The sequence below is a fragment of the Physeter macrocephalus genome, chromosome 7 (genome assembly GCF_002837175.3).
Source record: "Physeter macrocephalus isolate SW-GA chromosome 7, ASM283717v5, whole genome shotgun sequence".
NCBI lineage: Eukaryota > Metazoa > Chordata > Mammalia > Artiodactyla > Physeteridae > Physeter > Physeter macrocephalus.
Window position 1 is genome coordinate 131,102,730 of NC_041220.1, and position 13,908 is coordinate 131,116,637.

The window sequence follows — 13,908 nt, forward strand, 5'->3', positions numbered from 1 at the left end:
CACAGGCTCCGGACGCGCAGGTTCAGCGGCCATGGCTCACGGGCCCAGCCGCTCCACAGCATGTGGGATCTTCCTGGACCGGGGCATGAACCCGTGTCCCCTGCATCGGCAGGCGGACTCTCAACCACTGTGCCACCAGGGAAGCCCGATTCTGCACTTTTAAATAAGCTTCTGGGAGATTCTGATGCTGCTGGTCCCTGAACCATTCTTTGAGTAGCAAGTGGATACAAAGATGCTAAGTGATGACATTAATAAGGACTTCTAGCATATGGGAAAAGGAAGCCCTTTAGGGATTGGCCGGGGCGGTGTGTGCAAAAGAAGTTACTTAACTTAAAAGCAAAAGAAGTTAATACCTTGCAAAAATTACCTTCATGCCAATAAATTACTTTCAAAGGGAATAATTAAAAAACAACTTGAAAACCTAAGCTTATGAACGCAAAACTAGCTTTACTGTATTTTATCTTCATGGTTTTTACTCCCCATCTCCCTAAAATATATATACTTGGGGCTGGATGAGCAAACCAGGCAGCTGAGGCTAAAAGAAATAACTGAAAAGCCCAGCAGCTCCCAGAATGGATTATTTCGCTTCAAATATACAAGTAACCATAGAAATGAATGTTATAGATGTCACAGGCTTTACTGTTTTTTTGAGATGGCTTTTAGGAATTAAAAATGCTTTCAAAAACATTAACAATAAAAAGTATAATGTGTAAAGAGACTAAATGCAATATGGTATCCTGGAACAGAAAAAGATGAAATCCACATAATCTGGAGTTCAGTTAACAGTAATACACCAGTGTTGGTTTCTTAGTTTTGACAAATGTACCACGATGGTATAAGATGTTAACATTAGAGAAAAGGTGCTTGGCTCTTTGTTGTTTCCTTTGTAACTTTTCTGAAAACCTAAAATTGCTCTAAAATAAGCTGATTTTTATTTAAATATGTAAAGGATTTGAAAGAAAATATTTGTTTTTCTAATGCATTCCCCTCCTCAAAGTTATAGGAGGCTGTTTTAAAATTTAGAAGCTCCCTCCTACCAGGCACCTGGGGCAAGGGGCTGAATGGGTTTTTTTGTTTTTAAGCACTATACTTAAAATACATATCTTAATCTAATGAATAAATATAACAAATAATATTCAGTAGGTATTAAATATCAGGAAATCCCAGTAATCATGTTGCTTTTAGAGAGTTACATGCATTATAAATATTTGAAACCAAGTTTCAAATACATGAATTCTGCACGCAGTATATAGTCCTTATGGTTTTCTTAATGGTTTTATAGACTTTTAACACGTAACTTTAAAGTAATTAAAGTTTTTCTTTGGATTTGAGAGGAATCAAGAGGTAATCTTAATGAATGAGAGAAGATAGGCATTCCTGTGTAGGATTCAGTGAGCAAATAACCACTGGAATTCATCTCCACGTAGGAAAACAAGAGGGAACATATTTTAATCTGACCAGCTCACTTTCCTATTCATCATTCTGTAAGGGCCCAATAAAAGTTTTCTGTTAATAACTTTTTCTTTTTAAAAAACTTATGTTAACAGAAATATGGCCAGCCTATTCAAATGAGGTACGTGGAACATGAAGAGAGACCAAAAGCTTTAAACGACTTGGGAAAAAAGATCCAACTTGTCATGAAAGTTATAGAAGCATATAGAAACAAGGTATTGAATTCATAAAGTAAACTGGTGATGATGGTAATGTGTGTATTACGCAGAGAGGGTGGGGTAAATCTAAAAATTCTCAACTACAAAGCTATAGCAGTTGTTGCTACCAAATTCGAGAGACATTGTGCACCAAACTTAAAACTTTTTTTCTTTATTGTAAAGTTATCAGTAAAGGATACTGATAATTTCAAATACAGTGCAGATATGTGGTTTTAATCTTTTAAAATTCCCTAAAACTATATTATAAATTAATCCAGTGACCAAATTCACTGTTTTCTTCTTAGGGGTTTCATTACAGTGCAAAAGGTTTTTTTGGACCTTTTTAAATTTACAGGCCTCTTTGAAACTGGACTCTGCTAGCATTCATTTTGTCCCTTGGCCTCTTTTTCTTTTGGTTGCACTTTGTCTTCCAGTCTTTCAGTCATCTGTAACTCCCGTATCATCTACTGTTTTATATATGTGCCCAAATCTATCTTACTACCCTTAACCTTTCCACTGTTTTTCAGCCTCAAATATTTAGTTATATAGATAATATCTCCATTTGGATGTAACAGTAAGATTTGACAAAATTAAGCTGATGATTTTTTCCCTCTAAATCAGAGGTTAGCGGACTTTTTCTTTAAATGAACAAATAATAAATATTTTAGGCTCTGTAGGCCTAACATCTCTATACAGCTACCCAACTTTGCCATTGTAGTGCAAGAGCAAACACACAATGTGTAAACGAATGGGCATGGCTGTGTTCCAAGATAACTTTATTTAAAAATTCAGCAGGTTGGATTTGGCCTGCAGGACAAGTTTGCTGACTCCTGTTTTAAACAGATATTCACTATAATTCCCCCAGGTTTTACTTACCACTGATGTTAAAATTGCATCAGCGGGCTGGAGAGGCCAGCACCAGAAAGATTTAGGCAGGGTGTTATCATAGCTTATATTTATCAAGCACTTATTAAATTTTAGGCACTTTGCATGAATTATCTCACTTTATTCTCACAAGAATGTATTATGTAAGAGAATTGCAGTGCTTAACCAAACTTGTCAAGGATTACACAGGTAGTTTAAGAGATGCAGTCAGGATAAAACCTAAGCAATCTGAAACATACAGACCATTAACAACTATACTGCTTTTCACTACACAATGTGGAGGGTGATTACTTATTTTAGAAATAAAAGATTTGTAAATTCTGTAAAATAGTGCAATCCAGCCAACCTAAAAGAATAATCCAGGTACTGATTGTGAATGTGCCTGCCAATGTCAATGTTTATATAAGTACAAATAGAATGTAAGGATAATGGAAAAGTAAGAAGGAACAAGCAGACAAAAACACCAAGAATATTTCACGTCTGGTATTGGAAGATCTGTATACAACTACTATAACCTAGTGTTCGCCAGGCTGTAGCAGTCTTCTTGAGGATGCAGGTTTAAAATATTATTCAAAGCAAGGCAAGATTTCACTTACGCTCGAGAATTTTGAGTCACTACGTTCCAGGCTCTCTTCAAGGTGCTGGAACTACAGCATCAAACAAAACACTGAACTTGTTTCTAATATGCTTCAGTGGGAAGAGATAGACAATAAATGAGTTACTATGCAGTAGTCAGATGGTGATAAAGGGCTATGGGAAAAGTAAGGGACTGCCATAGGTGGAGGAGATTTGTCAGAAAGGCAGACTAATAAGATGACATCATGTGAGGGGAGAATTAAAGGAGGTGAGGATTCAAGATGTATGATAACTATTAAAAGAATGTCCTTAACAAAGGGGGAATAGCAGTTGCAAAGGGGAGAATGTGTTGGAGTAACAGTAAGGAAGCCAGTGTGGCTCAGAACAGTGCGGGGTGGGATTATCAGTTGCCAGATCATGAAGGGCCTAGTGGGCCATTATAAAAGTTTGGCTTTTACACTGAGATAGGAATCCACTGGAGGCTTTTGAGCATAAAATTTTAAATTTTGACTTATCTTTTAAAGGCTACGGAAGCAGAGAGACTAGTTAAAACATTAGAATAATACAAGCGAGAAGTGACGGAGCCCTGAACCCGGAGAATGGAGGGGGAAGAAGTGGTTGGATTTCTGCTGCATATATTTTGAAGGCAGAGCTAATAAGATTCAATGATAGATTTTATGTACATATAACAGAAAGAGGAGTCAAATGACTCCAAGGATTTTTGGCCTGCAAGGGTGAAGTTGCCATTTACTGAGATGGGAGAACTTGGAAGAGTAGGTGGGGAGGTAATCATGAGTTTGAAACATAGGTAAGTCGTTTCAAACCTAACAAATAAGAATTCAAGTTGGAAGTTGGATATAGAGTAGGGAGTTCAGGGAAGAGGTTCAGGCTAGCGATTATTTTAAAAGCAGGCAGATAGAGGGATGAATGGGGAGGAGATCCTCTTTCTATATGTTGCATTGTCATTTCTTTCTGGTTTTGAGACTGCCAGTCTAAATCATGACATCTTAGATCGTTGCCTACATGTGACAGCTGCAGTTGTCTCTTTCAGACAAAATTTTATTATGTATTGGGTTGGCCAAAAGGTTCATTCGGTTTTTTCTGTAAGATGGCTCTAGTAGCGCTTAGTTGTCTTAAACTTCATTCAAAACAATTTTATTAGATTGTATTTTGACAGCTGTCATATCAGCGTGCATTTTAAAAACAACATCAAAATTGGTGAATTTTTGTGTAGCCATTTTGATAATGAAGATGGAAGAAAAACATTTTCAGCATATTATGCTTTATTATTTCAAGCAAAGTAAAAACGCAACTGAAACACAAAAAAAGATTTGTGCAGTGTATGGAGAAGGTGCTGTGACTGAACAGACATGTCAAAAGTGGTTTGTGAAGTTTCATAATGGACATTTCTCGCTGGATGATGCTCCACAGTTGGGGAGACCAGTTGAAGTAGACAGAGATCAAATCGAGACATTAATTGAGAACAATCAATGTTATACCGTGCGGGAGGTAGCCGACATACTCAAAATATACAAATCAAGTGTTGAAAATCATTTGCACCAGCTTGGTTATGTTAATCGCTTTGATGTTTGGCTTCCACATAGGTTAAGCGAGAAAAAGCTTCTTGACCATATTTCCGCACGCGATTCTCTACTTAAATGTAATGAAAACGTTTTGTTTTTAAAACAAATTGTGAGGGGCAAAGAAAAGTGGATACTGTACAATAATGTGGAACAGAGGAGATCGTGGAGCAAGCGAAATGAACCACCACCACCACCACCAAAGGCCGGGCTTCATCCAAAGAAAGTGATGTTGCGTATATGGTGGGACTGGGAGGGAGTCCTCTATTATGAGCTCCTTCTGGAAAACCAAACGATTAATTCCAACAGGTACTGCCCCCAGTTAGACCAACTGAAAGCAGCACTCAATGGAAAGCGTCCAGAATTAGTCTACAGAAAACGCATAATCTTCCATCAGGATAACCACGTGTTTCTTTGATGACCAGGCAAAAACTGTACAGCTTGGCTGGGAAGTTCTGATTCATCTGCCATATTCACCAGATATCGCACCTTCGGATTTCCACTTATTTTGGTCTTTACAAAATTCTCTTAATGGAAAAAATTTCAATTCCCTGGAAGACTGTAAAAGGCACCTGGAACAGTTCTTTGCTCAAAAAGATAAAAAGTTCTGGGAAGATGGAATTATGACGCCTGAAAAATGGAAGAAGTTATTGGAACAAAAGGGTGAATGCGTTGTTCAGTGAAGTTCTTGGTGAAAATGGAAAATGTGTCTTTTATTTTTACTTAAAAACCAAAGGCACTTTTTGGCCAACCCAGTAATTCTTGTCAACAACTTAAACATATTCTGTTGTACAGAATTTTCTGTCTAGCTTACTATGTGCCTGCTTAACTTATTTTTTACTCCCTGACAAATTTAAGTCCATGCAGCTTCTTTCTTGGCTAAGTACTACTTTTTCCTCTAATACTCTTCACCATTCTTTTCCAAACCTGACTTCTTCAGAAGGCCTTTCCTTTTAAAAACCCCATACTGATTTTTCTTTCTCCCAGTTTCTTCAGTTCTGTGCAGTCTGTAAATGGCTTCTTCACATGGGTATGTGTGAGGTATACACTCAATAAGAGTCTAACTCTTTTAAGCAGAAATTATCAATAAATTGGTGCTTACTGAAAAACCTGTTACATTAAGTAAAGTTTTTTTTTTCCTAATAGGATGAAAGATATGATCATTTGGATCCTGCTGAAATGGAAAAAGTTGAAAAATATATCAGTGAAGCCATGAGTTGGCTGAACAGTAAGATGAATGCACAGAACAAACTAAGTCTCACTCAAGATCCTGTGGTGAAAGTTTCAGAAATAGTCGCAAAGTCAAAGGTAAGAAACTATAAACTTTTTCATGGGTTCAGTCACTAAACTTTTTTAATGGGAGCCATACTTTGAGAAATAATCAACTTGGCAGAAGAATATAGAAAAAGGAATTTGAGGCTAATCTTTAATTTTGGGAAAAGAAACATTCTAGGTGGGACATCTCTGTTCCTTGATTTAATTAGTCATATACACAAAGCTGTTTTTTAGATTTTAAGTGTAATACAGAATGAAGTAAAGCAATGTGACAACTCCAAATATGTCTGATTTTTCTAGGCTGTATAATACTTCTGACCCTCCATTGTAAAACTGCAATATATGTTTGTCTTTGACATAGTTTGAAATGTATAAAATTCCATGGTAAAATCTTATTTATGAGATAAACTTTCCAGTTTAAAAAACATTACTGAAAATGTCAAAGGTTATAGAAAGCACTATGAAAAACATGGGGACAAACTTGATAATAAAGATCAGCATCTAAGTAGAAAAATGAGTAAAGATATTGGTAAAACAACTGACAAAGAAATACATATCCAATAAACATATGAAAAGGTGTTCATCTTCATTACTAATCTAAGAAATGCAAATCTCTTCTCTCTGATTTGGTTGTGTTTACATTCACAATCTTTGCCATAATTGCCAAGGGTGTGAAGAAATGGATGCTCTTCCTGAGCAACTTGGTTAAATTTGTTACCATTTTTCTGGGACATCATTTCAGAATATGTATAGAAATTTAAATGAGTTTACCCTTTAATGCAGAAATCACAATTCTAGGAATTCATCTTATTTTGACTGTTGCATAAGTATATGCAGATAAATACCCTTGCTTATGATAGCAGAAAACTGGCAACAACCTAAATACCTATCAGTAAGAAACTAGATAAATAAATTGATGCATATTTCAATATTACAACACATTTCAACAATTAAATATAGTATTTAAGATATCAGAGGTAAATCTGTTTAGATATATAGATTTATACAACATATTGTTGAGTGAAAAAGGAAAGATAATTTTATTTAGATTCTCCAATCTCACTGTATCAATTAGCATGTTCATAGATTGTATGTTTGGAGATGTGTGTGTGCATGGACATACATCTAGGATGTTCACCAAAAGGTTATGTTAATCTATAGGAGATGGAATTTCAGGTGATTCTTTTTAATCTAGTTCAGTATGTCTGTAGGTATTTGATTCATTTTTAAAACAAAAACAGGTTTTAGGGTGTTTTTTATTGGAGTATATTTGACTTACAAGGTTAGTTTCAAGTGTACACACAGTGATTAATGTTTTTATAGATTATACTTCAAAGTTATAAAATATTGGCTGTATTCCCTATGTTGTACAATATATCCTTGTAGCTTATTTATTTTATACATATTAGTTTGTACCTCTTAATCCTCTACCCCTATCTTTCCCCTCCCCAGTTCCCTCTCCCCACTGGTAACCTCTAGTTTGTTTATATCTGTGAATCTATTTCTTTTTCCTTATAGTCACTCATTTGCTTTATTTTTAAAATTCCACGTGTAAGTAATAACATACAGTATTTGTCTTTCTCTGTAAGCATAATACCCTCCATGTTGTTGCAAGTGGCAAATTGTCATTCTGTTTTTATGGCTGAGTAGTAATATTCCATTGTATATACGTGCCACATCTTCTTTGTCCAGTCATCTGTTGATGGACACTTAGGTTGCTTCTGTATCTTGGCTATTGTAAATAATGCTGCTAGGAACAATGGGGTGCATGTATCTTTTCAAATTAGTATTTTCATTTTTTCTGGATATTTACCCAGAAGTAGAATTGCTGGATCATATGGTAATTCTATTTTTAGCTTTTTGAGGAACCTCCATACTGTTTTCTATAATGGCTGTACCAATTTACATTTCTACCAAATGTGTACCTAGGGTTCCCCTTTTCTCCATGTCCTTGCCAAAATTTGTTATTTGTATTCTTTTTGATGATAGTCATTCTGACAGGTGTGAGATTATGTCGTCGTGATTTTGATTTGCATTTTTCTGATGATTAGTGATGTTGAGCAACTTTTCCTGTACCAAAATGGGTATTTTTTTAAATCATAAAACAATTAAAGAGTATTTTCCTTTTGAGAAAGTTTGGCAAAGAATCTATGGTAATTTACTCCTAATCAGATGAGATGCAGGGTGTGATAAGAACAGTTTGCACTAAAACACTCCCCAAGGATGTTACTTTCTATGTTTCTGTCCCTATCCCAATATCTGTGACACTGGTCTTGAAAGAAAGTGTTTCAGTAGCTTTATCTGAAATGGTCTTCTTTTATTTCTGTGTAGAAAAAGCAAGGATAGGAAAATATATCTCTTTTAAATTATGAAGTTGAATTTACTTTCATGGCTTATTTTTCCTTCAACAGAAAAGGCTACTGAGCTGTTTTCAGAAAGTAAATAAAGTTAGTGTGTATATTTATATAATTCCATTTATTAAAATTGTTTTTATGTAAATGTTGAGAAACTTTCATTTATGCAATAGGTATTATGTGATGTAATTTTCATAAGAGAGCTCTCGGCATAATTTAAAGGAATGAATTAAAATTTATTCCTGGGAATTCCCTGGAGGACCAGTGGTGAGGACTATGCGCTCTCACTGCCAAGAGCCCAGGTTCAATCCCTGGTTGGGGAGCTAAGATGTCGCATGCTGCGCAGTGCAGCCAAAAAAATAAATAAAAACTATTCCTGCCAAAATAAACTGTATTCAAGTTATGAGGAAGAAAATTTAGGAACGGTAAATACAGAATGTATTATTAAAGACTGAATAGTTTCTTATCACCCCTGACAAACACTAGCCGAGAAGGTAAATCCTTCATAAGGTAGTTTAAGAATTAGTTGGTTATCTAGCTGAGCCAACAGCTATTCAGGAATGTGGAATTATGTGGAAATTTAGAAAGTTAATGTGGACTTTAGAATGTTAATGGTAACTTGTTACATAATATTTTTAATATAATCAATTTTCTTCATGTCTTTAGGAACTGGATCATTTCTGTAACCCCATCATTTATAAGCCCAAACCGAAAGTAGAGGTTGCTGAAGACAAGGCAAAAGCTAATAGTGAACACAACGGACCAGTGGATGGACAGAGTGAGACTGAAACTAAACCAGATACAACAAAAGACAGCACACAGCATACTAAATCTTCTGGAGAGATGGAAGTGGACTAAGTCTTAACGTAATTCAAACAGTGCAAGTAACCACAGGGTCCATTCTTCTTCTTTTACATCTGGTACACACAACAGATGTTTAGTTGTTCTTAACCACTTTTTGTCATTTGTTTGTTGGAGTAGTTTTGAAAAATGTTTTGTATTGAGTGCACCTCTGTTCATTTCCATTGCTGCTTAATGTGAAGCTTTAGCTGAGTATACATTAACAAGTCAGTTTAAGCTTTCCTAATATATTTTATGTCAAACATGCAAGATTTGATAAGTAGTTGGCAACCTTATTTAAAGCTTCTACTTGGATAAACCTCAGCTCCTTTATTCAGGAAAGGATACTGTATTGTGCTATTGTTGCAGAAGCATAGATCTAATTGCATCATTATTTTGAAAAACAAATATTGAAATTGATGTGGTTTAAAGCCACCAAGTCACTGACCTTTTTCTAGTTATGGTATTGTTATAATTTAAATATTAAAACAAATAAGAGGTTCCTTGACAAATTAGTCCATCTCGTTGGTGTGCCATGAGAACTTCAAAACTTTGTTTTCATTGTATAAATGAACTAAATCACACATTGAAAGGGAAAACGCACAATTTTATGTTAAGGTGACACCAGCATTAGCTCCTTTTCATTAGTCATGTGGATTGATGTTTCTCAGAGTAATTCAGTGTCTAGCACTTGAAACTTCTGATCTACTTGTCCTGAAGAGCAGCTGCTGCTAAAGTGATGCTGGCCCCAAAATGAAGCATTTTTGATGAAAATACCTTCATGTTAAGGGGGAAATGCTGTTGACCTACTCAGACATGCATCTGTGATGTTGATGACCTTGTTTTAGTTTTAATAGTTGTTTTGGTCTTCTTAATTGATTTTGTTAATATGTTAACAGAGGGCAGGGAGAAACGGCACAATGTGTACTGCATTATATACATGTATCACTGATTTACTTAATGTTAACATAAAAACACTAAATAAGCAGTAATACTTGAAAAGAAGCACTTATACCATAGGTCTTAGGAAATACTGCTTGTAATAAACTTAACTGTGTTACAAATCAACAGGCAAAATATAGAATGTTACACAGTGTAATATGATATGATGTGATTAAATTATAGTTCCTGCTGTTACGTTACCTGTTCAGACCTTGGCTCCAGTTTTGGTGCTTCATATATAAATTATATGGGTTGAGGGGCTGTGAAATTAAGATATTTTAAAGACTTAATCTGTGCTTCATCACCAGACTTGTTCACACTGTTCAGTTCTGTGCAGAAGCTTGCTTGATATGGGAGCAGAATGAAATGACTTTTCAACCTACAAGAAAAAGAAGCATAGACAATGCATGGGCACTTGTGTTCTTAATGCCAATCAACTAGATTGACGTAGGCTAAAATTTTGAAAGGCTCAGTTTTCCCCAAAGCTACATCATCTTTATATTAAGAATTTAAAAAATTAATATGGATTTTTCTTAAGTAATAAAAATTGAGAGTTTAATATCTTTAGGGATAGTCGTTACTTCTCACAACTAGTTCTCTAAGAGAGATTCTGTTTCTACAATGTAGTCTGCACTGAAAGGAAAGTATGGAGCAGTGCATTTTGCAGGGATTTTTATTCATCCTTTTTGAGGGAGATGTCCCTTTTTTGCATTAAAAAATCATATAGACGTGGGCTTCCCTGGTGGTGCGGTGGTTGGGAGTCCCGCCTGCCGATGCAGGGTACACGGGTTCGTGCCCCGGTCCGGGAGGATCCCACGTGCCGCAGAGCGGCTGGGCCCGTGGGCCATGGCCGCTGAGCCTGTGCGTCCGGAGCCTGTGCTCCGCAACAGGAGAGGCCACAACAGTGAGAGGCCCGCGTACCGCAAAAAAAAAAAAAAAAAAAAATCATATAGACGCAATATATTTTTTAATGTTTTCAAACTAATGAAGTAATTATATCCATTAGTAATGATGAAATACATTTTTTTAAAAGCATGTTTGTTACTTTTCGTTTGTATGTTGAATATATAGGTTCACTTCAGTAAGAGCATAAAAGTTATGAAAGGAAATATATAACAGTACACATAGGGGGTTCACAGCTTTTTCTTAAGAAAATCTCCACCCACTTTGTTAGGAGCTGTACCTCCAAAACTAATTGGGAATATATGGGAACAAACCTTTCTGCATCTGAATTGTGCAGTACATCCTGACATTTTCCAGTTCCGTAAGTCAGTTTATATAGTTCTGTGTTTTAGTCAGAATTATTCCAATTCCTGCAGTTATGTAACACTTCATTTAATAAGTTAAATATATCCAAAGATAATATGTATACTTTTCCTATCCATTTATTCAACTTAAATGATTTTCAAAAGCCCTTAACCTTATAATTATTTATTGAATACAGTAATAAAAGAGAAAATGTTCTCCTTAATATAGTTGTGGGTAGAAGGCATGGGTTCAGTTTAATTTTAATCTGTATGAAATATGCAGTGCTTAGATGAAAAATTAAGACTTTTTTCAAAATAAAAAGCCACTATTTTAGAAGTTATTTAAAAAAATACATTGCAAAATAGGATGTTTTCCTGCAGTAAGCAAATAAGAACTAAGTATGTAGGAAATGATTAATAGGATTAATAGGAAAATGATTAATGTATTAATCTAATACACTGACTCTGGAAAAGTATAAATTATTTGGTTTTAGAAATCAACTCCTGATAGCCAATCACATGGTGATTTTAAAAACAAAGATCGCTAAATAATAAAAGAAAGTCTGTGATGTTTTAATTCCTTAGCAATATACAGAATACTTAAGTTTTAAAACAACTATTGATACAAACAGCACACCAAAGAATCAGGCTATTGGAATAACAGATAATCTCAATTTTAAAAAGGTAAAAATTAGACTTTAATTAAGAAGAAATAAAGATTTCTTAGACTTTGGGGGGTCAATTTTTAGTATACTTATATTTCCTAGCTAGAAGTCTTTAAAGTGAATTTGGGGGATCAGTTATCAGTATAATAAAGTGATATGTTAAAACAGTTTATCCAAATAAGCACAGCTTCAACTGTTTTGAAAGATTATATTTAAAGATAATAGACATTTGAATACAGTGATCAGTTGACCCAAAACAGATTTAACCATCCCTCCGTTTTCATAAATTTGAATTGTAATACTAAGCCTACAAACATTCCCATTAGGATTTTCTGTTTTGTTTTTAATAGCTGATATTTGGTAGTCCACAACAATTAAAGTCTTGGCATTAACTTTACATATCATAGATTTAGAAGTGATAGAAAAATATAACTTCATCTTTCTCAACTTTTAGAATCTGACAACAAAAAAACTTCAGTTCTAAAGTAGATGTTATTTTGTGGTTAGACTTCAGAACTTTTAAGTGGAATTTGGTTTTGTGATAGTGGATTCTGTAAAACTTAATGAGAGGCATATCTAATTGTATTGATACATCAGTACTTAAAATCTGATGGCATTGATTAAAGTCAGCCACTGATGACTTTTCAAATGACACAGGTGTAGGGATGCTTATAAAGTCTGATTCTAATGTTTTATTATCCTCTTAACTAGAGTATGTTTTATAACTATCAGTCATTTACCAAACTAATCTTCTTAGTCAATTTCAGAAGAGACAGACTTTTTGATCAAAAAAGAGAAAACAGTTTTAAAATTACTTTTTTTTTTGTCAAGGTTAAGCCAAAGTATAATTTTAAAACAACTTCCAGGAAGCACATAATCTTTTGATAAAAAGTAATAAGATTTAATGCAGATCAAGACCAGGTCTTTAACCAAAACAACAAAAGCTTTAGTTATTTTACTTTCACATCTCTAATACGCAATAAACTAAAATTAATATTCTTCCATATACTCATGTTTCCTAACCAAACAGCTCTGGGTTTATAACATAGCCAGATGTCTACGTTTTTTTTCCCTTGTTAAATTCAAGGGTAATTGTTTCATACAATAACAGGGTACCTGGAATTTTTAGAATATTAACAAACTGCTTAGAAGAAAAACCCCTAAGTGTCTATGGCAGTAGTCAGTACCTATAGGTGGTAATGGCTCTTTCACCTTCCAGATCTCTAGGGGTACCTCTAGCATATTGTTGGAGTAAGCATTAAAAGAAAAGGCATGTCTGTTAAAATACATTATTAAATAACTTGGAGCTTTCAAGTCAAAGAAAGAAAACTACTAATTGAATCATGAACATTTGACTTAGTCTGTCAGGCAGGTCAAAATCCATATCAACAACAACAAAAATAAATGGTAATGATCTTTGCTTTGGAATCTCTAATTTACTGTCATGTTCTAGGTCACATGGAGTATTAGGGAAGTGTATTGATTAACCATCCTATAAAGAGATTAGTGAACTTCAACATGGTTTAGATAGTTTAATTGCATTATAGTATATACACTATAAATGGAAATTATCTTAGTCTTTCCTGTTATCTTGTTTTATCTCTCAGTTCTGGACTCTTAAATAATCATTATATTTCTCTCAATTATATTTTGTTTTATTTTGGATTATTCTTTAAGTCTTTTATTTCATGGATTTAAAAAAATACTTTTACGATCACTTTGATAGCAAATTTTATTACCTGTATTCTTTTTACTTTAAAACCAAATCTTACTGTTAAGAATTTTTTGACTCTTAAATTTATACTTGAAAAGCCATGTTATAAGTTTCCATATGTAATTTCTCTAAAATTTAATAGCAGCTTAATAGATTTTTCATATTCTGGCCTTTGAATACT

The 13,908-nt window shown here is 34.4% G+C and overlaps 1 protein-coding gene across 1 annotated transcript in view; it reads left to right on the plus strand.

The window, feature by feature from the left end:
* HSPA4L (heat shock protein family A (Hsp70) member 4 like) overlaps positions 1-10,479 on the plus strand; it is a 52,924-nt gene extending 42,445 nt beyond the window's left edge. Inside the window, exons 17-19 of the mRNA XM_007113501.4 lie at positions 1,548-1,667; positions 5,837-5,998; positions 8,986-10,479. Of these exons, the coding sequence (XP_007113563.1) occupies positions 1,548-1,667; positions 5,837-5,998; positions 8,986-9,177 (474 nt within the window). The 3' untranslated portion in view covers positions 9,178-10,479. The remainder of the gene's footprint in view (positions 1-1,547; positions 1,668-5,836; positions 5,999-8,985) is intronic.
* The last annotated feature ends 3,429 nt before the right edge of the window (positions 10,480-13,908 follow it).